Source organism: Stegostoma tigrinum, chromosome 7 (genome assembly GCF_030684315.1).
Source record: "Stegostoma tigrinum isolate sSteTig4 chromosome 7, sSteTig4.hap1, whole genome shotgun sequence".
Lineage (NCBI taxonomy): Eukaryota > Metazoa > Chordata > Chondrichthyes > Orectolobiformes > Stegostomatidae > Stegostoma > Stegostoma tigrinum.
Genome location: NC_081360.1, coordinates 72,447,146 through 72,474,274, shown reverse-complemented (window position 1 = coordinate 72,474,274; position 27,129 = coordinate 72,447,146). Strand labels below are relative to the sequence as shown.

The following is a 27,129-nucleotide window of genomic DNA, read 5'->3' as shown; positions in this document are numbered from 1 at the left end:
GGGCAGGGGAGCCATTCACTCAGCAGACTATGATGAGAACAGACACTTAGTCAGGTTTCCTCACTTTGACCATGAGATTGAAAGGTACAGGTGTTTAGTAAACAAAGGAAAATTTGATTCTTCAAGTATGAAGGGTTTAGAAGTTACATTTAAGATCACTTATGAATCTGTAAAATATTCAAATAACAACTGATATTACATTATCAAAACTACACATTGAACATAAAGGGTGAATATGGGTTTCCAGGACCAAAAAGTGTTTACTGGTCAATGAACAAAGATCAGTAGAAAGTAAGCACAATTTAATGTGCAAGAAAAGCTCTAAATTACAATGCTAAATATTTACTTCAGATAAGGATAACTTCACTGTGGCTGAGGATCCATTCAGAACGTGAAACAGTGTACCATAGAACCCCACACAGATTTCCATGGAAAGCTTGCAAAAATCAGAAGGAATGCACCAGCCAAACTGCTTATTTATCTCTAAGTACACTTAAGAACAATAGTACTAGATACCTCCCCAAACTAATTATTTACAGTGAATTCAAAGAACTGTCTTTGTTAAGAGATAAGTTTTGGTTGTATGAAATTAGAAAATGTATAGCTAAACAGCAGTTTAAAGAAATATTTCATTAACCATTGCTTTAGATTCAAAACACTTTTCAAAGCTTATAGGTTTATTATTTGAATAATGCAGCATTATTCACGACAACAAAGAAAGACAACACAAAGCAACGTGAATAACTATCACATTTATTGATGAATTCAACTAAGAAAACTTCAATGTTAAGAAGGTAATATCTGACCAGTGACAGCAATTAGTTTTTACATTACTGTAATGGCGTGAACGGCTCCAGTCTCGATTACTTAAGACCCAAAACAGTTCAGCTTTTGAGAACAGTAGATCTTCTCACAGGCTGCTTTGTCCTCCACAAAGTTAGTACAATAATTAAACTGTATTCTTATCATTTTCAACAGTATTATTTTGGTGTTTCCATAAGCCATAAAAGGTCAGATAATACCTTTTTAAGATGTCCTTACTTGTGTGGTTGACTGCAAACCTATATATATATATATGCCTGAAAAAAATCACATTATTAACAGTAACTTGTTCCTTTTACTTTATAATCCAAGCATACAGAAGCTGGAAAGTTAAGATGCTGATTGACACTTTGATCCCTGTAGATTAAGATGTATTTAAAGTAATACTTAAAGAGCTAACCTAAAAAAATACAGCCATCATACTTATGACTTGACTTCTCTCCTACATGAGCCATGACAATTTTTTAAATGTTACATTAATAACCCAAAGTAATCAAGAAACAGCACGTTGCCTGGGTAAATTACTTCAACAAGCATGAAAATTGTTAAATGCACTTTATAGCAAATTCAGTCATATGTAAACCTCTCTTTTTTTAAACTTTTTATACTTACAAGCAGCTCCAAACCTGAGTATTCATAGTACATCTAAACATACAAAAATGTATGTACATTTTTCTCCACTTTCTGGTAAACTAATACAGTTGTCTCTAATGTCCATTTTACATCCCTTTTGTCCTAGAAACATGCAAAAATCACCATACAATAGAAGGACAAAAATGAAATTTGAAAAAATTGCACTCCTTTGAAAGATGTGGCAATATGAACACAGGCTTTGACAGATTGCAAAACCAATAACCTGCCACATTATCAGTGTGCACAACGTATTAGGCATTAAACCTTCACAAGCAGCAGTCTGCCATCTTTAATTTTCAATTGCTGAAAAATCGGCAAAATTAAATATGCACATCTCATGCTAGAAGTTACAGTTTTGTAATACTATGTAGAGCACAACCCTTTCAACATTCACCTCTGATTATGCTTACGCTAATCTCCTTATCAAAGTGGAGAATGGGGAAGCAGCGCTCAGATCTAATGGAAGCAGTGGCAGCAATGACTTTTGTCACAGCTGAATTAAGAGGGAGAATTCCAACTTCAAACACAGGCTTCGAATGACGGCTACATGTTCACTCCTTGGGCACTTAAGAGTGACTCCAGCATATCGTAAGTATCTTTGTAGTCCATGTGCTGACTGTTTGCATTGTATTCTGGATTGGCGTTGTGACCGTTGGCCTCTGCAGGTTTCCTATCCAGTTTCATGAGGGTGCTGAGTTGTCCATAGCCCACCTGGTATGTGACAGTGGGAGGAGGGGAGGAGGGAAGGTTAAGAATTAAGTTGTAAGGGTATATATACTGCTTCACAGAGGAGGAAGAAGAAGAGGAAGAGGAAGAAGAGCTAGATGAAGTACCTGCAGTCTTGGAGGTTTTGCTCATTTTGGCATGGTGGTTGTGAGAGGTATCACTGGCGTGCGCCCTCTTGCGTGAAGAGCTGGAGCCAGTGGAGCTGCCATCACCGCTCAGACCCACGGGACTCCGCAAAGCTCCTCCTTTCGATCCATCGATACCATGTCTACTACTCCCACTACTGCTGCTACTATGCGAATGCTTGTGGCTGCTATGGTGGTGATGATGAGAAGAATGGTCCTTCCGTTTTTCCTTATGATCCTTGTTTGCATGTGGACTTGTGTGCTTGCTCTTACCACTGCCCTCATCTGAGGAGCTGTGTCTTTCAGATGAGGGGACTTTAATTTTCATTTTTAGCTCATCCTTAGAAGCCTTTTCTGTTGGTGGGATAGGTATCCTCAATTTAAGCAAACCCTTTTCTTTTTTATCAGCTGCATGTCTTTCTGATTTTTCTGATGAAATAGGGATTTTCATTTTAATTGGTGAAGTCACAGAATTACTATTATGCTGAATTTGCTGTTGCACTGGTGGACGTTTTTTCTGTTGTTCTACCAGGGCTTGAGCAGCAGAAGCATACTGTTCTTTCACATCAGACTCCAGTGTTTCTAGTTTGCGTTTCTGTACTGCCAGTTCTGCAGCAAATTTCTCCCTGTATCTGTCCAAAGCTAATTTTTGAGGAGCTGGTACAGATGGAAGGGGGAATCCATGATGTTTGCCATTACCAGATTTAAGATGTTCATGTTTACTAGATGAGTGCCCTGAAACCTTTTCAGATCGATGATGACTTTGAGCTAACTGTCCAGAAGTTGACTGCTGAGTGCAGATCATATCATTTTTGTTAACAGGTGCTGACAAATCTTGTTTATGAGAATGAACTTGCTCCATGTTCTGGTGAGGATGCTGAGGCCACTCTTGCTGGGAGGTAGAAGTGAATGAAGTGGTAGCCATCATCTCAGGGACATGTGCAGGCATTGAAATACCAGAGTTCAACGATGCAGGTAGAGCAGTTGTGGAATTTGATTTAGGAAAATTTGTACTCGAAGCAGGATCACCACCAACAGAACACGTAGATTCATGGGGCCCAGATGAACCAGGAAGAACATTATCAGCTATCTGACCATCTACTTTTGGTTTCTTTGCAGCCTGATTAGCCTTTAAAGAAAGCAAACAAAAATGAAGTTAATATTTTTTAAAAAAGGCCATCAAAATGAAAAAATTTACATTAACATTGCAAACTGGAAGCTTTACCCGCCAGTTTCGTATCCTCTTTAATCTGCTTGGAGTTTTCTCCAGTATTTGCAGAAATTCATGCGTTAACTCTGCAAATAAAATCCAAAACAAGGTTAGGCTGTAAAAACGTGGCACTGACAATAATGTGTATATTTACAGTCAAAAATAATCTTTTACTGCAAGTTAGAAGCACTGGAGGTTTTGAGCTAGGGTTGCAATTTTAACAGCAGACAGCTAAATAACTTGAACTTATGCAAGAGGAACATGAATTAGATACACTACTAGTTCTTGTACTGAAAATACATGTTTTAAATAGGGTCTTTTAATATTGAAAGTTTACCATTAACGATCAAATCATTGTGGAATATCTTGCAAGCAATTCAATTAAGATGACACATAAATCACAAAGACATGCAACTTTGGATAAATATTGACAATGACACTTTCTGAATATCACCTTGGGATTAAGTGGTAGAAAAGGAGTATAATGCATAATCTAAATAAATGTAGACCCTCAAAGTTTTGCCATACAATATGGTCTACATTCCTTTAAAGCCTGCCACTTTGGGTCTTGTTCCTAAGCCACTCTGATAAAAATACAGGATACAAATTACTCCAACCACTGTTCAGGGTGGGAATGGGATGCAGCAAGTGTATATTATTAGGGGCTGATCCCAAGGCACATATTCAACAGTATAAATTAATTTTGCTCTACTGTTCTAATGCACAAAAATTTATGCCATATCAGTACAATGTTACTAAGTAAAAATTACAACTCTAGTTATCTCCAAATTTACAACTAACCATCAAGTAATTCCAGAGTTACAGATGGATCCACATATTCCCACCAATGTTTTCCATCTGTGGATACAGGTATTTCCCAGTTGGACCACTTGCAAGCCAGATGTATACACACACACGCTATCACGGTAGGTTTGTACTGCAAGCAAAATGTTGTCAGATGCAAACTGCAGTGGAGAATATTTATGATCGGTGAATCATTGGGTGGGGGGGGGGGGGGGGGGGGGGGGGGAGAGAAAAAAAAAGAGAAAAGAAAAGGAAGCTTTTTAGTTGTGGAATGAAAGACAGACATCAGTATCTGCAGAAGGTGGGTCACACTTCCAGCAAAAAGCTGAAAATGGGTTCACTCCAGATAAAGCATAGATGAATTGTCATAAATGTCCAATGGAGGTAGTATATGCACCATGATACATTGGCTTAATGAAAAATTATTTTCATGTTCCTTACTAGGTAGTCTCAAACTTTAACAGACACATTGCAAAATATTTACTAATGACCATTCTTCATAAGTCTTAACAGTGGTGATAGTCTATGTTGTTCTTAGTAGCAATTTCAATTAGGTCTCTCCAGCCAAAAATGTAACAATTCCTTTCATTTACATTGAAGTTTGAAATAGCTATCTGGTAAGGAAAATTCTTACAGTCAAACAATTTTGAAAATTTCAGACATTAATTCAACTGAGATTCAGTTTTTATTAGGCCAATGTACACTGATTGTTCATACATTTAAATGTGGGTATGCACAAAATATGGACCTACAAAACAGCCATATTTGGCCTATTCTAATTTCCACATTTTTTCCATTCCAAACCATATTTTACGCAACATCAGTTTGCACAAATTGTTAATCTGACGAGTAGCCACATAGTAACTCTGATGCCTGTCATCAAAAACCATTCCAATTAAGCTCATAGTAACCTGTTACAAAGACCAAATTAGATAAAAATGTTTTAAGTAATATTCCTTATAAACTAAAAGGATACTTGAATGTTTTGGCAATGACATAACCTTCTACATCAACATTTTTATTACCCACATTTGGTATCTCCAGTTATTTTAGGGGCCATTGAATAATTTCCATTGTAACTGGAAGTACAACCCAACAACTTGCAGTTCTTAAAATGTGTTGTAATGTTTAATCTGAAAACATCAAAATATTGTTAGAAATCAATTAATTTTGGAAAACAAATTTTGCAATTCAACGAGAAGTGTAAAAATGTTAAATGCTTTCATACTTACCATAATGCTTGTGAATTCTAGGTTAAGTATATCTCTTTGTAATCTTTAGTTGCTATTCAGGCTACCAATTTTTAGAGTTATGCACTCAGAATCGAGTTAATGTAACCAGAGAGCACCACTACACTTCTCATTGTGCATTTAACCCCTTAGTGCCCAAAATACCCTTGTACAGTACACCGCACTGCAAACAGAGAGATACCATCACAGTAGATGGAAGGACATTTCTCTGTTGCAACAAGGGTTTGAGACACTTTTTAGGGGGCCCTGCAGTAAGGGAAGCAATAGTGTGCCTGAAACAGTGCAACAAAGAGGGTCAGGATAACAACCTGTTGGTAGCCATGAAATAGGATGTCTGTGCCAAATCCTTGCTTGCTGTAAAAAAAAAATAAAAACAGAATTAGCTGAAAGAAAGACTACAAAGATTGTGGACGACATGTATTAAGTTTAAAATAAGTACTGTTCTGTGTTACCACAGAGCGTCAAAACCAATTACGCATAGATGGTAGCCATTTGGCTCATTGTGCCTGTATCAGCTCTATTACCTGGTTCAGCTTTTTCACCTAGTGCCAATCCCACCTTTCCCACACACCTGCACACCGATACTATCCAAAGAAAACATGTAATGCCCTTTCGAATGCCTCAACAGAACCTGACTCCACCAGGCAGGGTATACCATACCTTAACTTGCTGTCGGAGGAGTTTTTTCCTCACATTACCTTGCTTTGTTTACACACCACCTTATGCCTTCTTATTTTGGATTCTTTTACAAGCAGAAACAGCTTCATCCTATCTACTCTGTCCAGCCCATTCATGATTTTTGAAAACCTCAATCAGATCTCTTCTCGGCCGTCACTCCATAGAGAACAATCCCTACTTCTTCAAACTATCCTCATTGCTGAAGATTCTTATATGTGGAACCACCCTCGTGAATGCATAGAGAAGACATTTACATCTATCCTATAACATGCCTACACAGTTAAGTAATACTCCAGTTGACGTCTGGCAAATGTCTTGTGCAAGTTCAACATCACCTCCTTGCTCTTGGGCTTAATGCCCCTATTAATAAAGCTGTCAACACTACATTAATTGCTCCACATGTCCTAATACCACCTGTGCTCAAAAACCACTCAGATCCTTATATTGGCTCTGTCTTCTACTGACCAAAACACTTCTCTGCACTGAACCCCCCATCTGCCACTTATCTACCCATCCACCAAATTTTCAAAGTTCTTTTGAAAGTCCACACTACCCTCCTGGCAATTTACAAGTTTTGTGTAATCTGTAAATTTGGAATGCCAATATCCAGATTATTAATATACATCAACAAAGAGTCCCAAAACAAACCCTTGGGAACTCCACTACAAACATTCACTAATTGGAAACGTTTCCACTGATCATCACTCTGATTTCTAACACGCAGTCAATCTTGTATTCATATTGCCACTGACGCTTTAATACTATGACTCTCAATTTTCCTCAAGACTGTTGTAAGGAACTGTATCAAATTGCTTCTGGAAAACTTTGCATACCAAATCATAAGCATTAACCTCATCAACCCTTTCAAACCTCTTCAAAATGTTGGTCTCCAGGAAGTTAGTCATACATTATGTCCCCTTTAGAAATCCATGCTGACTCTTACTAATCAGCTCACCTTTTTCCATGTGACTGATGATTCTATCCTGAATAACTGTTTGAAAGTTTCCCTATTACCAAACTAAGATTTGTCTGTAGTTGCCAGGATTATCCATACAACCCTGTTTTGAACAAAGCTATAATGTTGGGAATTCCAGTTTTCTGACACCAACCAACTCCAGGCAAGACTGAAATATTACAGCCAGCGCCTCCTTACTTTCTATTCTCATTTCCTTCAAAACCCCTTGGATGCATCCCATCTTGTCCTGGTGCCTTGTTAACTTTAATTGCCAAGGATCTACCCAATATTTCTTCTAAATTTGAATATTTCTAGTGACAGGGACTTTTCCTGTCACCACCAATCTCTTTTGTAAGAGATGCAAGATGTTAATTTAATATTTTAGCCCTGAAACCTGCCTCCATCTGTAAATCCCCTTACTGGTCTCTGATTGGCCCTTCAGCTCCTTTAACTCATCTCTCACTGTTTATACACCTAAAGACTTAGGGAATTAGCCTTCACGTTATCTGCTAGTCTTTTTTCACAGCACCACTCTGCTTTTCTTATTTTCCTTTTCACTTCCCCTCAAACCTTTGGTATTTGTTGATTTTCAATTGTATTTAAGACTTACTCCTGTCAATACGCACTTTTTTCCTAATATTAATTTCAACCTTCTTGGTTATTCAGTAAATACTAAAAACTTACCCTACCTTGGAGGAAATGCAATTCAGTTGTACCCAAAAAATCTGCTCATTGATCAGTCTCTGGTCTTCCCACCAATCTCCTATTCCAATCAATCCTGCTCAATTCTGTTCTAGCCATGATACAATGATCCTCAATGACATTTGATCCACTTGGACCATCTCATTTCCAAAGACCATTTCCAAGAATGGATCTTTCCTCTTAATTGCCAGGATTAACCTCACAACATGTTTTCAACAAAGTCATAACATTGGCTATTCTCCAGTCTTCTCAAACCACCTTAGAGTCCAAGCAAGACCAAGTGGACATACAACTGTTCATGAAATCCTGGCATTTCTGTAACTTTGTTAGATATTTTTCCTCTATATCCTTTCTTCTAGTTGGTCTGTAGACTATACCGAACAATATTATTCTTTCCTTTTTAATCCATAGCTGTAGCCAAATTGAAACATTTGCCTTCCTCAGCTCTAATGCCCCCCAACCCCCGCCCTTTCCTTTCTTTTCCATCTGCCCTGAACAATTTGTGCCTAAGAACATTTAAGGCTCAGTCTTGTTCTTCCTTGACTCAGGTATCCACCACTGAGTGACAATTCTATACTATAATCTACATCTGTAACTCCAACTTTATTTCACACATTAAGTGTTTTGGACTTTGTCTACTCTCGCTGAACTTCAATAATCACCTTACTTTTTTTTTTAAGAAGTCAGCTGTATCCTTAAGCATTTTGAGAGCCCAGGTAATTACTTAATATCACCCCAGCCAAGTTAGTTTAAAGCTTTCCTAACTTGAATAACTAGACACAACTGATGATTTGAGTAAGGTATATTTACCATTAAAAGAGAAAGACTTACCTCTCACTAACTGGGTACATTTCACCACATCAGTATGAGGGTGCTCTATAGTAATCTCAAAACCTGTAAAATTAAAATCAGTTCATTTAAGCTCAATTCATTTTCAAACAGAATATCAAAATCGGAATTTACAGACTTTTAGGAGAAGCTGACTGCACGTTTATTTAGGTTTGAAGTAGATGCAATCTCTACAACTTGAGGGAATATGATCCAATTTGACAGGCTCTTGACAGACAACGTACTGCACAGACAAGTATTGTGCTTTTCCATGATCAACCATGTTGCACAGTGATCAACAGGACCGTCTAAGGCTTGGATCAACCAGTTACAAGTTACTGAATACTATATCCCCTCCGAACTCGATCTAACCTCAAATCACGATAGCCCCACAGTATGTTTAATGGATGCGCCTTCATCGCATCAGCATTCATGGCAACCTACTTCGACATGCTGAAAGACAATAAGACACCAGTCTTGCAAGTGATCCCTACAAAGCATTTATGGAAAAAATTACATCCATAGAATGCACATCATCTCAAGATTGAAAACCACCACACAAATAATTTTCCCAATTCTGCAGGACAAATGAGGTGTGACCTCAGAGGCTTATAAAATCATGAGGTGGTGAATACCAGTGTCCTTTCCCCACTGTAGGACAGTACAAAACTAGAGGGCATAGGTCTAAGGTGACAGGGGGGGAAAAAATTAAAAAAGGGACCTGTGGGTCAATTTTTCCTCACACAGATAGTACATATATGGTATGAGCTTCCAGAGGAAGTGGTACAGGGGAGGACAATTACAACATTTGAGAGACATTTGGGCAGGTACATGGATAGACAAGGTTTAGTAGGATATAGGCCAAACGTAGACAAATGGGACTAGTTCAGTTTAAGAAACCAGGTCAGCATGGATAAGTTGGGCTGAAGGGTCTGTTTCTGTGTTATAAAATTCTATGACTCTATTGAACATGGTAGCTGAATACATAACGTTTAACAAACTGCCACTAAAACAAAGGTTCTTCAAAAAGCTGAAACTTGCTTTCATCATGTTGTACGAATATATAGAACTGAGTCGTGTAGAGAGAACAAGATCAATAGATCACGACATTTACTGTGGGGATATGTAGCAAGATGCAGCCACGTACTAACAGTGACATGTTACTGATGCTGTAAAACGTACAAAGTGGAAAGAAACAAAACAGTCTTGACGAATAGCAAGCCTGACCAATAGATAGCAAAGGACATGGGACTTAGTGAATAACCTGCTATTCAAGAGACTGATTGTTTCTTTCCTCTTTGTACGTTCTACATAAGGAGTTTGCAATAAGGTGTGTTTACGGCAGAACATGCTACAACCACCCATAATCCTCCCAGCCAAACAACACGCAGCAGGCCCTCAGGCTGGCACTAGCAAAACACCAGATACTGCAGTTATTCTTCTGAGCAATTGAACCTTAGTAGTGTGTTTTTAGATAGATGAAGATATCAAACGTAACTCTAAAAGACTGCTGTACCAGAAAGTCATTTGAGAATTTGCTACTCTAGGGTACAATGCTGGAAATGCAGACAACCTTAAAATAAAGTCTTGTGGAAGTTTCTAGAGAAGCAGATACTCATCCGCACACAGTTAACTGTAAATCATCTGTACATTTGATGTGTGCCATGCTTTCCTATCGATATTAGAGATATTGTAAATTTTAAATTCGAAAAACACCTTCATGTTTATGCAAGTTACAAGAACTGTACCTTTCAATTCTAGCTGAACTCAAAACTGTTTTAAAGGGAATGGGTCGAGACTTATTTGCTTGCTATCTAATACAACTTTATGTTCTTTTGTTTAGAATAAGGTAACAAAAATTCAAAGTTCCGGTGCTGATCACTATGTAGCTATTTATATTAGGCAATGACCTTTGGTTGATAAGAAGAATGAGACAATTCATGGACCAAACAATGAAATAGTCTGAAGCTATGAATAATGGCAACTTGGGAACATTACTGGTTGGTGACCAGGGTCTGCACAGGCCACTAAACAAAATTGATTTTGAAATAAGAGCAGAGAAAAATAAAATCTGAGTCTCATTTGCAAGTCCAGAACAAATTTCACATGATTGAAATTTTGAAGTAAAAACAACGCAGGTACCAGTCATTCTGAAGGATCGTCATATATTTGAAACCTGAATTTATCATAGAACCATTCCTCCAAAAGTAGGGCAGTATTTGCAAGATTCAACACTGAATGACCCAGAAAACAGCATAATGAATAGCAGTTATGATAGAGAATCCATACCATTAAATAAGTTAGCTTTGGCAAGTTATGTTTTTAAAGCTTTTGGTCTTGCACTCATCAGGACAACTTGCAAGAACACTCAAAGGGTAAAATTAACATCGGGGGGGGGGGGGGGGGGGGGGGGGAGAGAAGAGAAGAGTGCTAACTGCTAAGTGACTCTGAAATATGCAAGACTACAACCATGACCGACAACCCTAGAACAGTTGTTCAATTCATGCTCAGGATGACCAGGCATTCTTAGTCGAAAGCAAGTTTTAAAAAAAAGAGTTCAAGAGCAGCAGACTGCTAGGTGATAGGCTTCATTCTCATGGCTTATTATGTCCAAATCGTCCAAAAAATGAATGATATCCAGCCAACTGGTTAGGTGAACTGCTACAGTTTTGAGCAGATTTTCCACTCAGCAAAGAACTCCTTCTGAAGATCATACAGGACTTGCATAGCAAAAGCAATGCAGTGCCTGTTTGAAATTGCTCACCTAATCACCAATTTACCGCTTAAAGAAGCGAAGACATCAGCAGCATTATATTATGATGTAGACTTGCAAATGCTGTATAAGCCAATATAGACTGGACCTATGAACTCAGCAAGTGAGAAGAGAAACATTTAAGCAGGGACCGGAGGGGCAACTTTTTCACGGAGAGCAATTCATATGTGGAATGGACTGCCAGAGGACATTGTAGATGCAGGTACAGTTACAAAAATTTTAAATTCATTTGGATAGGTACATCAGTAAGAAAGGTGTCTGCTGTCTTCCAGTTTCCTCTAAGCTGAGGATGTGCACACCCCCTCTGATGTTTTGCATTTGATGACGGGCACCAGCATTCTAAGCGCAGCTTCTGGTTCCAGATATTGCTGCCGGTGAGGGCCTCAGCAGTAGGTAAGAATATTAGAGGGAACATTATCTTCTGTGAACATACTTTTGTCAGCATAATACATGCGGGGATTTCTATAGGCCCATGTCCTATTATATTTGCCCTATAAACAGGGTCTCAGCCATCAGCTCATTGTGCAGATTTGATGCTGAAACAGGATACAAAGCCATCTTGCAAAACAATGTCTATCTGAATCATATCCAGACATTTAATAAAGACCCCACAACAGTCACATTCAGTTCTGAAAAAGTACTCAGTACACCTCCAATCACCTAGACAAATTATCTCGAAACTGTGAGCAATAGGTCAAGCTACGTGTTTTGCATTGTCAGCTTGCTGTAGCAACCCGAGTGGTGTTTACTACGAACAAGTTGCTGCTATCAACCCAAAAACGTTCTATCACACAAATGATTAATTTTAATATATGAATTCAACATGATACCATTTTCCCATTTACTGATCTGCTTGGAAACTGTTATAAAGTATGAGAATCTTAGACAAAATGTCTTTTTTTCAGTGTTTAAATGAATTGTTGTCCTCTGTACGAATGTCGATTCTGTGAAGAGGAAGAACTGAATAGCAATCATTGTTGAATAAGCACATCACAATAAATTGCCACTCGTTAAATTCACTAACTTGTTAAAATGCATGTAGATATTTTACAAAACTCTCGGACAAACAGCAATGGGCAGTAAGAAACAAACAGAAGGCTGATTAAGGCCCATTGAACCTACACTACCATTGGGTAGGATCATAGTTGATCTGCCACTCTTGACAGCCCTTTCCTGCCCTTTTCCCATATCCCTGGATTCCCTACTGATCAAGAATCTCCTAGCCGTAAATACAAAGACTCCGCCATTGCAAGCTGTGGGAAAAATCAGTTCCAAAGATTCAACCTTCTGAGGAAATTACTCATCTCAGTCTTAAATTAGTGCTCCTTTGAGTACTGTTTGTTGCCAACCTGAAAATTAAGCCCATATCCTCACTCGCTGTTTCCTGTTGATGAGCCAATTCTCTATCCATATCAATATACCACCTCCAATGCCTTGGGTTCATATGACTTAACCTTTTGAGATACCTTGTCAAACACCATCTGGAAGTGAAAACACAACAGACCTCAAAAAATGCAAATTAAGCAGACACTATTTCCATTTCATGAAGCCACGCTGGCTCTGCTTGAACAGATTATTATTTTCGAAAGGTTATGATACCACTTCCTTAATAATTGATTTTAATACCTTTCAAACAATATATGGTAAACTAACCTGCCTGTAATTTCCCATTTTTTTGCTTCTCTTCTTTTAAATATGGATGTAATACCAGCAGCTTTCTAACCTTTGACTTTCCAAATATCCTTTCTGGGAAAGTACCAATCATTGCATATACCTCTTTTGGGATCTTGCAATGCAAGCCATCAGGTCCAGAGCACTTATCTGCCTTTAGACAAATTAATGGGCCTAATACTACTTCTCTAAGCCATAATTCCATGTGCTTGTTCCCCATAACTGTCTCCTCAGGCTCATTTTTTAAGGGAGCTTTATTCATTTTGACATCCCACTTCCTTTTTTATACCACTCAAGACATTCCTATTGTCAGTTTTTAGATTTTTTGCTAGTTTGCCCTCAGGCTAATTTTTTCTCATTTTTCAAAAAAAAATCCTCTGTTGCTTAGTTCTGAATTACAGATGTATTCACTGCCTACGAAAATTGGGAACAATAACTAAGCAAAAGTCATCGAAGATTTTAAAATCAGACTCTTTTCTCTTTTCATGATGCTGATTTAAGATATTAACTTCTAACTTGCAAAATTACTAGCATCTGGAAACTAAGTTTCACTGATAGTGGAAACGTAAAATTATTTCACTCATTGTTATGTAATATCACAAAAACCAGTTAGTAACAGAACAATAAACTTCACTACATCACTGTCATTCACTACCCCTCTTCCAAGGCTGAGGCAGCTGAATTTGTGTGCCATGACACTATCTCTGCCACTAATCATTTATGTGGCTTCGTAACCATTCTTTATGGTCCAAGATGTAAGCCAAAGGCAATTAAGGCAAATTGTTGGAAGAAAACAATTAATCCAACAATGTAACAGAATAAAATTACTGTGCTGATAAAGTACATATGTACGCTACCAATCAACCTCAAATTTGACAGCACCAAGCCCCTTCTACTGATAAGCTTGACAGGTGTAGGATTATGACATCAACTCTCTCACAACCCTGACAATAACATACGATAACTCTTTCATCCTGTTTAAGCCTAATTCCTTGAATTCTAACACAAATGGGAACACCAATTCCTTAGAAAGCTGTTTCAAGAAACCAAATCACCACTTCAGTATGAGGAAGGCTGGCCAAAAGCTACAGCTCCAAAAATAGTTAAAAAGTCAAGGAAAACAAATTGTAGAAACTACTGTTGAATGGAGCCTAATTTAGCAGCAGCTTTTTTAAAAAAGCTATAGCACAATTAATATGAACCCTAACATAAGAATGCTGGCTCAAGATGTAAAGCATCAACAAGTCTATTCCACAAGGTCTTTGCATCTGTGAAGCTCCATTTTTTCCCCTTGAAAGCATGGTAAATCACTGTAATTCAAGCATTTATTCTAACTTACCCAAGGTTTGCAGAATAATACTTTCAAGTATGACCAGATCTTGGGCCTGTTGAAGGTACGCCTGTGATTTAAAGAATATGTATTACAGATCGATTTGGACAGTAGAATCATAAGCAAACAAGCTCATCCCTTCATCTCTCAACAGCAGTGCTTTTCTACAAGTAAATAGTAAATAAATACCTATTTTGTACAGTTACAACACTAGACCACATTTGTAATTTTGCCGAATTAGAACTTGTAGCTGTACTCAATGCAAAAATAATCACACTGTTCATGATAAATGCACATGAAAGGTGTTATGTTTTAATTTAAAAATACAAAATTTCAACATTGCATCTGTATCTTAAATATCACAAACATTTATAACTTACATCACTCTTAACATCTAGCGGCTGTTCTTGAGGATTCAAGCAGGCATGCACCACTTTTATGACATGCTCAAGTTTACGTGGCTGTTCCTCTACCTTTGCAGCCAAGAACAAAGCAGCAGGGGAAATAACCTGTTAAGAATTTACAAATGTTAAATGCTTTTATAAAAAGACTATCGAGCAAAAAGTCAAATAAAACTTCATTTCCATGCCAATTACTTGTCTGTATTAGGGCCTCAACTATCCACATTACTTAGTGATTTAGATAATTGTGTAGAAATTTGTTGATGATACAGTTAGATGGTGTTGTAGTCAGTGTAGATGATAACACAAAATTACAAAGTGATATTAATAAACTAAACAAATGCGCAAAATTGTGGTAGATAGATTTCAATGTATGCCAATGAGGTTATCCATTTTAGACCAAAAAATAGATTAGGCTCCTTCTAGATGATATGAAATTAAAACAGTGGATGTCCAAAGAGACTTGGGGGTTCAGATGCATAGATGTTTAAAATGTCACAAACACATGCAAAAATTGTCAATGTAGCTGGCCTCTATATCCAGAGAACTGGAGTCTCAGGACATGAGTTATGCTGCAGTTATACTAAACGTCAGTTACACCCTCTTGGAGTAGAGCGTGCAGATCTGGGCACCACACCTTAGGAGGGATATATTGGCCTTAGAAGGAGTACAGAATAGAATGTCACTTGCACTTCAATTTGAGGTGAGAGTATACAAATTAGGCCTGTTTTCTCCATAATTTAGAAAGTTAAGGGGTGAAATGATTGAAGTCTACACTATAATATGAAAAAGGACAGGGGTGAACTATTTCATTATTTGGGGATTCTAGAACTAGGGGACATAATCTGGAAATTAGGGCTAGACCGTTCAGGAGATGAGAAAGCAATTCTACTCAAAGGATGGCAGAAGTTTGGAACTCTTCCACAAGCAGAAGAGAATGGTGAATCAGTTGTTAATTTTAAAAATCTGAGAATTTTTTGTTTAAGCAAAGGTATTAAGGGATTTGAATCAGTCCGATAGAGTTAGGCCACAGATCAGCAAAATCAGGTGAACAGTGTTAACAGACTCAAGGGGCTGAATGGCCTCCTCCTATGTTCTTAGTTACTTCAAAATATTATTGTGCACTTTGATCAAAAACGTTTGCAATGTTATTGGTCTTAAATAAAAAAAATTGTCTAAACTGCCAAATAACATGGTAGCTTGCTTCCACAATGCCAGTTTCAAGCCTTTCTTCTGAAATGTAGACTTTTTAAAAAAAAAAGTCACGTCACCTTTTATTATAAATTTTAAAACACCACGAAACAAGCAAAGATGGAAAGGCGTAATTGTTGATGATAATATGCAAACTTCAACAGCAATACTGCCTTTGCACTGTTACTAAATCAGACCCAGAAGCCGCTCCTTATTGTCATACTAGATAAAATACTATCAGTGAAACATGCTGTATGCATGTAAATAAATAAAATCCCACTCTAAAACCAAATTATTTCCAAAGACAAGATCAGTTAAATGGGTGCATGAAGTTCAAAACACTTACCTTTACACTTAGTTCTAAAATCACTCCAATGGCAGTTACTTTTTTTCTCATCTCAGTTCAGACAATACAACGAATAAATGGTTTTAATGGAGGCTAAGCTTCATCACCAGAGTAGGAATGCCATGTTTTCAATTTAAGATTTTCATTCACTCCACTTCAACAGATTAAAAATCAATCAAGACTGTTTGAGGGATGCTGAAGACCTAGCTGGCTTTCAGCAAAGCTGTAAAAGTAAATGGATTAATCTGCATACCAGGTACTGCCTTCAAAAGGGGTCAATGGAAGAAATCTCAAATGTACTTCATAAGTTGTTCTAGCCTTAAAATTGACAGCAAACTACACCGGACAGTATTTCTTTTCAATGGATTTACCCAAACTCTTACCCCTACAAAACACTGATCCATCACCTAAAATCATATACATCAGAATCAAAGGCAAAGCTCTGCAGAACGATCACTGAATCGGAAACATTGATTCTTCCTTCTCTCAGTGATGAATTTCTGAATTTCTCCAGCAATGTGTTTTTATTTCAGATTTTCATCATCCACAGTTATTTGTCTTTTAGATTAGAGCGCCTAGTCTGGGTTACAGGCTTGTGCAATTAATTTTTAATCTTGCAGGAGGCTGTTCAGCCCATTGTCCCTGCAGAGGGTAACTCAACAAGCATTATGCCTGTGCCTTTATGGTTTTGTTAGGGCGTCCTCTAACTGAAACCTCCATCCAACACAGTGCATTTCAGACACATACTACTTGGTATGCAAAGTCTATTCTCATCGCATTTGCTTCTTTTGCAAATTACCTATGTGATCCCGGTGCTTAATCATTTTGAGTGAAGTTTCTCCCCATCAAATCAGTCCATCACCTGCATGAATGTGAAACCCTTTATCGAATGCCAACTTATGGCTTCCCCTCTCCAAGCGGAAAAATCTCAAGTTCTCCAATGCATTCTCATAACAGAAGTTTGTCAACCCTCGAACCATTCTAGTAAATCTGCACACTCTCCAGTGTACAGTTTTCATGGAGTATAGTGTTTAGATCTGTACACAACCCTCAAGTTGAAATCTAACTAGGAATTCCTAAAGTTCACATTGTTGATCTAGTACTCTAAAAGTCCGTATTAAGAGAGTCTGGGATAATTTGGCAACAGTTCACTCCATCTTTTCTGCCTTTATTAATTTGTGCAAATATATACACTGGAGATCTCTCCTCCTGCACACCTTTTAGTTCAGTGCCCATCATTTTATGCTTCTCTTCTACCCAAATTCAACATCCCTAACTGCCCTGCGTTGACAAGTTATTGGAATGGCCAAATGATATTCAGTGTGGTTTTGTAGTTTTACACTGTCTTCAATTTACAGGGCAGCTAAATTTTATCATCCACAGATTAGGAAGTTGTTCCTGGCACACCAAAATCTAGACCATTATTATATAATTAGGAAGAGAAAGGGTCCCTGGGGAACCCCACTGCAAACCTGCCAGAGGAATCTTTATGAATCAATCTTTGCTTCCTGTCCTTCAGCCAGTTTTGCACGAAATGTTGCTACCATCCTAGCTATTCTGTGCTACAACTTTCCAAGTTGTGCGGCATTGTACTAAAATGCACCTGATGCCCACATACACCACAAAAACATTACCATATAAGCATCACCTTTCCGAAACAAACTCACCAAATTAAACAATCTCCCTTTAGAAATCCTACTTTTCCCTTTATCATACTTTTACTGTTTGTGTGTCAATAGAAAACTTTGGGATAGATATCCCTTTATGTTAATGGCAAGCCTTTTTGTGCAACCCTCTTGGCAACTGAACACCACTATGACGATTAAAAGTATAATACTCAAGTTCAGAAATGTCCCTTCTCAAGCTTGTGCTAAATCACACAAGGATATATCCCAGTGGAACACTCTGGCCAATGTTTGCATATTCAAATATGCTCAGGTTCTACTTTTTCCTGAGATGCTCCTAATGGCTTCAAAAACTATCGCTAAACTAATTACAAACTTCACTAAATGGGTAGAGCACTATAGTTAAATGTAAATGATATGACAGTCTCAAAAATCAGCAACACTGCAAAAGCAGAAATCTAGCTTTCGAGTTTTGCTTTCTGCATTCACAATCTAGGGCTAAACAAATCTTACACACAACACATTCCAACATTTTATTCATTGAAAAGGCAAAACTTGTTTTTCATGAGGTTAAAACCTCAATTCATAAAGGCTTCCTTTACATTTCACATGAATGATTGAGTGCTAGATACTTAGTAAATCCATGAAGTATCTGAATTATCTTCAGATTTTGAAATGAAACCAGCAAGTCAAAAATAGAAATTCCAACATGAATTGAATACATGAAGGCTTTGCCCAAGTCTCCAGATGAAATGTTACACCAAGGCGTTGTCAACCTGTTCTAGTAGGTGGAGTTTCAGTTTAATTCACAAATACCAGCTAAGGCAAAGATCCTGCTAGTCAAAGAGCAGAGTTATCTGGTTCAAAGTGCTCACTGAAGTAGAACAGAAAGAAAAGTCAAATATTCAGTGCACTGATGTGCTGCTGGTAGGTCTTTGCGCGCATTAGTGGTCACACTTGCTTAGATATCAAGTGGGAAGCACTGAGACATCCCAAGGAAGTGACATCACACTACCTAATGCAAATTTCTAAAATCAGAAATTGGCACTCAGGAGGACAACTTAGTAAACCACTCTACACTTCAACCACTTTACACAAGTGTCACATACTGAACATGTCACTTAATACCTACAGACCAAGGTGAAAAAAGTAAACTTCAATATATTTCAAACAATTTTGAGCAGAAAGAGAATGGAAATTCATGTGTAGATTGTTTGCCAAGCATTTGCAAGTGGAAATTTCCTAACATAGGTAGGCAACTGAATCAAATTTTAACAGCAACTAGAATCCATACCTTATAATAGTGCATTAAAGATTTCAAAACATGAACCACTTTGATTTGGCAATGCACATTTGAAGAAGTTTTCGAAGGTGTAGTGGTAATCACCACAGAGAACAGCTTGCCTTCTCAAGGCCAAACCGTCAATTATGGCAACCAAGAAAATGGCAAAACTGGCCTTCATGTCATGTATGCACCCTTTGCTGATCAAGCAATCAGCCGCATCCATGGGTCTCTTGGTCAGTATGGGATTTTAAGACTGCCTTTTCCAAAGATGATTGATCTTCGGGTGCACGATGAGGAGCAACCAAGTTCTGCCATCAAATTCTAACCCTACAGCATCCACACCTGCAATATAATAGCAAACTTCTAATCTGAAATGCAGTCAATAATATCCCTTGCTGGAAAACCCCACCTGTCAAGTGCTGAGCTGTCTCCTGATTTTCTGTTGCTGCAGCCGAACTGTCCATCCTCAAGAGCATCCACAGCGATATTCTGCACGCCTGCAAGCTGTTGAGCAGAAAGGACTGAAGTTGTGACACAAATGCCATATCTACATGGTATCGAGACAAAAGTCAGAAGTCACATCCTGCTTGTTTGCATATCTCATTAGGTGGCATCACCTATCCAGACTACTGCTAATAAGTTGCTCACTCGATCACAGGAGAATAATGCTAAAGAAGGCTGAAGGTCAAGTCTATTCGTGTGCCAAGAAGAATGTGGGAGGGCATAGATTTGTGCTCTTTCACCTTGCACATGGACAGCTCACTCTTGGGTAATTCTGGTTGGGAACATACTGCAACAAATCCTTAACCTTCATTCAAAGAGCACCCACATCAGAAATCAAGTACATTTGTGAAATTGCATCACACGAGGAATCATAGCACCAAAATATAAAATAGTTCCAACATCAGAAGATTTTCAGCAGTGGAAAATATTTACTTAACACCAGGACGAGGGTTTTACAAGATTGTCCTGAGAAATGTATCATTTCACACCTTAAGGGAGGTTCTGAAGTGTAAGATATTAATCTCACTTAAAGATGTTCCTTGAGCAATTCAACTTTTACTGCAATTTGTGCAGTGCTTTCAACTTTCAAGAAAGCAACAAATTTCCTTGGAAGGATGAATTAGGCCTCAGTACAGAAATCCAGGACAGGTGAATAAAGAGAATTGTTCACTGGGTAGTGAATCTCTGGACTGTTGATTAGGCCCATGCATCGCTCAAGTTCTCAAAGTAGTGCAGTAGATGGAACACATGCAATGCAGCAAGATCGATTCACAAAAGCCATAAGAGAATCTCTACTTTGGCAGAGTCCTCTGGAACTGGATCAAATAAATGCATTACAGGTAAACAGATTGTGATGAGGAATCAATATACAAGGGTGAGGTACCTCATTTCTAAAGAAGGACATTCTCACGTGATCCATTTGCATCACTAATGTTAAGCCAAGCCAAATGATCACTACGCAATTTATGGCAGTGTCTTATCAGTTGATGCCAATGCTAATACATTAACCGTTGCTTTTATGCCAGACAGCACCACAGAAACAGTATAGCCTTGAGGCTGAGTAAGTTGCTGACAGGAATGCAGGTATGTGGGTATATTCTAATCCCCACCAACTAAATCTTAAGAATGAGAAAATTAAAGCTGTGGGCTGCATTGAACACATTCTCTTTCTTGCTGACGGTATACTTCTTCAGTGAACTGGCATTCAGTGTCACCGCTTCATAAAGAAACAAGGAAAAGCATGTGGATCCAGTGGATTTCCTTTCAGCAGATCTAATACTTGCCAGATCATTCTGCCAAGTTTACAACAGCCTGCACTGATTAAAACCACAGGCAAGTGTTAGAATAATCCCAGGATAGATCCACAAAAATTGCAGATCTCAATTACAGGCATCAAACTGGTAAAATCTAATCCAACTTGATCAGTCAACTTTGAGTAGCCAAAGTGATTCAGCTGGAAGTATCAGCACAAAGATGTACTGAAATTTAGAAACTTATTGAAGGATTCCAACTTGTACGTTGCAGATGGAGTGAAAAGCTAGTCTTGTTTTCGTGTAAAACAAGTTAGTTGAAAAGAGAAAAATTAGTACTTGATTCAGGTAGGATCCCTTACGGTTATGGGATGGGATGGTCAAGAGATCCAATTTCTGCTGGGCTTCAAGACCGGCAGCAATACACTCGCATTAGTGTAACCACATCATGTTGAAATGTCTGTGCTTTAAAGGACAAATTATTTATGATTTCCCTCCCATACAAACTGAAGAGGGGTTTGGACATTAATTTCCTGTGAATATACTCACTAAAAAATTCCACTGAAATACAAATTTTCACCTGGTTGCATTATCCTAAAGTTTTAATTTTTTTTGCCTATGCCAATTTAATATTTTTTAGAAAGTTTTGTTCCGATACTGCCCAATCTGGCCGTTGGTTTTTTTTTTAAAACCCAGAGGCCAGACTGCAACATAAATTCAAGTAACCCGTATATACACAAAATTATATCAAATGGAGGAGTAACTTCATTAAGATGTATACCTAGCAGTATCCAGAATACACAAACTTACAGCACTATGATTAATCAACAAGTTGCTAACACAACCACATGACTGGAAACACCTATGCAAATGAAGAAAATAAAACACGTGGATTTTTAGTAGCATCATTCTCCAAAAATCATTTGCTTGTGGAAGCATTGTACAGCAGGTACAAATTGACATTTTTTAAACATGGACTTGCATACTGATCCTAATTTTGTTAATAACGACACTCCTCAGGAAATGACCTCCAATTCTGTTGACTTTAAATATTCTTTCATTGCTTGAAAGAACATGGAGAATGAATTACCTCACTTTTATAAAGAAAACTGAGCACCGCGAAGACACTTCTTACCTGCGTAAGTGTTCATTAAGATTTTTATAGGACCAGCAAACTATGTCAGGAGGTCCCAGATTGTGGGTCAGGATCTCTAAGAGTCACAAGCTCAAGCCAAGATAGTAATGATGACTGTTAAGCAGAGGCATTGGGAGCACAGTCCCGTGAGCAAAGGTGAGGATCCAGTACACACATTTGCATTGTCAGAACATCTGTGGATAAAACCACTGGATCTCACCCACCACAACTCACTCTGGGGTTATACCAATTAAGCATTAAAACTGGGTCAGTGAGAAAAGTTCTCAAAATACCGGGTGTACACGTTAATTTACGACAAAACCGTTGTATTGGTTAAAATATACTCTACAGATCATATTAGAACATTACTGTATCTATTCCATAACTAAAACTGCAATGAATCACAAATTCCCCATGTCTTCATAAGGTCTTTTGCTGTTAGGTGTAAAAATCAATTAGCCAACAGTGCTACCAAATTCTGCTCAGTAAAGAAAATGAAAACACTTACATTTCTATGAAACCTTGTGAAAGAATGTTGCATATAAAATCTGTGCATATAAACAATTGCAGTGTTGATGGTCAATTGAGAGCTAAATCTTCTGTCAAGGAAAGTGCACCCTAAGGACATCAAGAAAACATTGAATAAAGCCTATTGCTCATTTTGATCACAGATTAAGCATCGGCAAAATAGAGAGTTGAGATCAGAATGTTCAAAAAATTCACCTTGGGTATAAATTAATGGAAAGGAACTCCCAGACTTGAATTTATACCATTGCTTATAAGAATAGTTTCTAGTCCTATAGACAATACAGTGGGCTTGCTGTAGATGCAGAAATAATTGAAAACAAACTTTACTTCCAACCTACACGAACACTGAAAATTTAATTTAGACAGTTGATGCAACACATCAACCAAGGTACGCCCTGCCCCAGGATGATTCTAACATACAACTGTCTACAGAATCAGAGCACAGAAAAAAAAACTCAGTCAACTCATCTGCACCAACCAGACATCCCAATCTCACCATATCCCTCTAAACTTCGCCCTATTCATAGACACATCCAAATGCCTTTTAAATGTTGCGATTGTATCCACCTCAGATGCTTCCAACAGCTCATTCCATAACACCACCTCCTGTTTTAAAACATTACCTCTCAGGTCCTTTTAAAATATTTCCCCTCTCACTTTAAACCTATGCCCTATAGTTTTGGACTTCCCCACCTTAGGAAAACAACCTTGGCTGTTCACCCTATCCGTAACCCTCACCATTTTGTAAACCTCAATAAGGTCAGCCCTCAGCATCTGATTCTCCTGGGGAAAAACGTCCCAAGTTAGTTCAGCAACATTAAAAAAAACTGCTTTGGAAACCAAGCAGGACATGGAACATGAAGATTCATTTTTAAAGAAAATCTTATAGAACATAACAGCACAGTACAGGCCCTTCGGCCCTCGATGTTGTCTCGACCTGTCATACCGATCTCAAGCCCATCTATTTGCGAGTGTTCATTAAATCATGGGTATTATTTGAGAGTCTTGGTTTAAAAACAAAACCTTGGTCTTTGGACTGAACTGATTTTTAAAGGAGCAAGAGAAAGCAATCAAAAAGCAGCTGGATCTGTACGAGACTAACATCTGTATACCATTTATCTTAGTCACATAGCACTGAGTTGCATCAAGTTTTGAAAAAACTAGACGTGCAGAAATAAGATTGTATGATAAAGACGACCCTTTGAATCTGTACACCTTCAACTGCTCCCATAACACTGAATTAAGGTAGGAACAGAAATTGATTCAAGTGTCCAATTTTGACAAACAGATAAGTTGGCTCGAAGGTTCAAAACGAATTTATGCAGAAGATATTCAAATCCCAATCTCTGCTATAACATCTGAACACAATGTCTTCAAGAATTTATCAGGAAATATGTTGAGATTCCAACACCTGTTAACTTGTTCATACTGCTCATAACTGTCCCTATAAAGGCCATAACTACATATTTAAACTTAGAGATTTTCTACAAAATCCATGTACTTTGAGAAAAGGCACAGAACTAGCCAATCACTTCTACTTGATCCTCTACACGGATCATGCAAGCCTATACTAAAAAAACATGCATATTAACATGTAGGAATACCAGTTGGCATAAATTATATAGATAATGGCAGCATGAATTCCTTCACTATCAAACAGGAGAAAGAGGAGATTAACTGCAAACTGCTACCTTGGTATAAAGTACAGTCTATTAATATTAAATCACTCATCAAATTTCTGGCTGTACACTTAAAAAAGGAAATGTGGACAATATTGTCACAAAAGCAAAAGACAGTTGACAAGACATGATTAGAAATACATTTTCCTATTGCTCTTAAATATTTTCCTAATTCACTTGGAAATAAATACATCACATAAATCAATAGAACAAAAGCCTTTTCAGAATGTCCAAAGTGTTCACATTCCAAACTATAAAAAGTCGAACAAAAAATTTTTTAAAAATTAGCAACTGAAATAGTCCAGAGAAGGATAGACTATGATCAGTGACATCTAAACCAATTGGCAACATTCACACGAAATGTCCGAAAAACACAATTACTTCCCGTCCCTCGCCCACCAAATAGTTGATAACCCCTACGGATTAATAGTGCATAAATCACGAATTTACGTTTTGCATATTCGACGAGCCTACAAATGTGAATCTAAATCTAAGTGCAAACGCAAGGGATTTGCTCTTTTATCTGTTAGAGAGTGCGACTTCAAAGCGTGGCGCCATCAGCACGATTGCCGGTCTGCTCCGGCAGCCATGTTGTCTTTTGTGCCCTGTTGCACCTCCAGTTCCATCCTGCGGCCGGGCCTCCCTACACCCTTTTTCCATTTAGCGAATTGAAGATGGAAGAGAAACGGACCACCCTCAAGCTGGGGATGCGATCTCCCTGATCTCAAGTGACCGGGAAACATCGGCACTCTCAGAGGGAAACCGCAAGAAAACGAGGTGCCGCCAGAACGGCGCCTGCGAAATTAAAGCGCTCCGGCATAGCGGCCGGACTCCCGGCACGGGACACGCTCTTGGCCACAAACACAACACCAAAATACGGATAACTCCCAGTTAAAGCTGCCTCAATTCGGTCCCCTTTCCCTAAGCCTTGACAAACCCCCGAGACCCCACCTTCCCTGCAGAGTCAGGGCTCGCCTCGGCGGCGCCATGTCAGGCCCGGTAACTAGGCCTCCCGCTCCCTAACCCTCATCGCCGACATTTCTAGAAATTGTTCCATCTCCCGGGCGGGAAGGATACACATTGAGCCGCTGGCCCATGTCCTGGACTAGATTGGCGGCCTGTTGCCGGTACGAGAGCTCCTTGTCCGTGTCGATCCCGCACCGCCGGGATGGCGTGTTCTCCAGCTGCTCCCGGGTGAAATACCATTTCGACGATGCGGCTGAAGCTGCCATTTACCCGACACCGTGACCAACTCCCAGAGTCGCGCAGGTCGCATGCGCACTGCCGTCCGCAAACATGAGCGCAGACAATTACCGGAAATGAGGACACCAGCACTGTTCTTACCTCACCGGAAAAAAGGACTGCGCTGCACGCCGGGATGTGTAGTCCGGAAGGTGTTTAAGGGACCCAGTGTAAAATCATACTTTAGGCCTTTGTATTGTGACAACGCATAATCCGATTTGACCGTTCAAAGTGAGTAATTGATTCCTTTTAATATGAAAAAGGGAGGGAGACAGCTAACGGCTCCAAAACAGCAGATGCCCTGAATCTAAAATAAGAACAGGCAAAGCTGGAACAAGTACAGAAGGTTTGGCAGCATTTGTGGAGACAGATGGAGATGATGTGCAGGTCGATTACTTTTTTGATGGAAGTGGACCGGGAGCAATGGCTTGTCGGAAAACTTACATCACAACAGGAGGACGTCTCAAAAAAAGGAAATAGTGTAAGTGCAGAGTCAACATGTTTCTATCAAGGTGAAGAGTGAGACCAAAAATTTCATTAAATATTGAAGAATGTGTAGGATTGGATAATGAACATAATGGAAGTTTATGGTAGATAGCGAACAGTGGAAGCCCACAGGGCATATAGTCAGTGCAGTGTTAACACAGTGTTGAACTGGAGAAACGCAGCAGGCCAGGCAGCATCAGAGGAGCAGGAAAGTTGATGTTTTGGGTCGGAACCCTTCAACTTTGCTGTTTGTCTGATGCTTCCTGGCCTGTTGTGTTCCTCCACCTCCACACTGTGTTAGCTCTGACTCCAGCATCTGCAGTTCTTTCTATCTCTTCTTTAAAAATTCAGAATGTAAATAACAACATGGACAGCTGAAATAAAGCCCAAAGGCTTTTTATAAGTATATTTGGGACAAGAGAAGAGCAAGGAAAATGAGTGGGGGCCATGAGGGACAAATTGTTGGTGGAGCCAGAACATGGCGGTGAGGTTTAAATGAGTACACTACAGTAGAAAGATTTATGCATAGAAATCAGGGTAGAGGACGGTAATATTTTTGCAAACATTACAATTGAGAAGATGGGCAAAATAGTGGTTTAGCAGGCTTCAGTTGGATGATTCCCCAGGCCCAGGTGAGTCACAGACTGCTGTGAAAGGCAGAAGAAGCGATTTCAGGGGCCCTGAAATTAATCTTTAAATTGGCTCTGGACACATGCGAGATGTCAGAGAACTGGAGGACAATTACTATAGTGCCATCATAAAAGGAATGTGCTAGAGACAAGCCAGGAAACTATAGGATAATGAGTCTAGCATCACAGATAAGGAAATTATTGGCAAAAAAAGAAATCTCATGAACAGAATTAATCTCCACAGGGAGAGGCAAGGATTAATTAAGGATATTCAGCATGGCTTTGTCGAGGGGGATCATGTATAACAGGTTTGATTGACTT

At 38.7% G+C, this 27,129-nt stretch overlaps 1 protein-coding gene across 3 annotated transcripts; it reads right to left on the bottom strand.

Moving 5' to 3' along the window:
• Window positions 1-732: 732 nt before the first annotated feature.
• On the bottom strand, window positions 733-25,742 carry ccnt2a (cyclin T2a). Of its 3 annotated transcripts, XM_048534067.2 has the most exons (10): window positions 25,529-25,742; window positions 22,753-22,834; window positions 14,888-15,016; window positions 14,517-14,577; window positions 8,737-8,799; window positions 5,879-5,924; window positions 4,318-4,481; window positions 3,532-3,602; window positions 2,289-3,435; window positions 1,998-2,166 (listed from the first exon to the last, which is right to left on the bottom strand). In XM_048534067.2, exons 1-10 carry the CDS (start codon window positions 25,681-25,683, stop codon window positions 2,126-2,128), a joined length of 1,959 nt encoding a protein of 652 aa, XP_048390024.1. In that variant the 5' UTR covers window positions 25,684-25,742; the 3' UTR covers window positions 1,998-2,125. The 3 variants fall into 3 exon arrangements, 2 of the variants coding, with proteins under 2 accessions (XP_048390023.1, XP_048390024.1); XM_048534066.2 differs by having other exon boundaries at window positions 733-3,435; XR_007247904.2 differs by lacking the exons at window positions 1,998-2,166; window positions 2,289-3,435; window positions 3,532-3,602 and having other exon boundaries at window positions 4,366-4,481; window positions 5,553-5,924.
• Window positions 25,743-27,129: the final 1,387 nt, after the last annotated feature.

Coding starts and splice junctions, on each gene's coding strand:
- ccnt2a (XM_048534066.2), bottom strand. CDS start 25,683: ATGGCAGCTTCAGCCGCATCGTCGAAATGGTATTTCACCCGGGAGCAG. Junction 22,835..25,528: donor ATGGGCCAGCGGCTCAATGT/GTATCCTTCCCG, acceptor CAGAAGATTTAG/CTCTCAATTGACCATCAACA. Junction 4,482..5,878: donor TATTTCATGGCTACCAACAG/GTTGTTATCCTG, acceptor TCTCCACTGCAG/TTTGCATCTGACAACATTTT.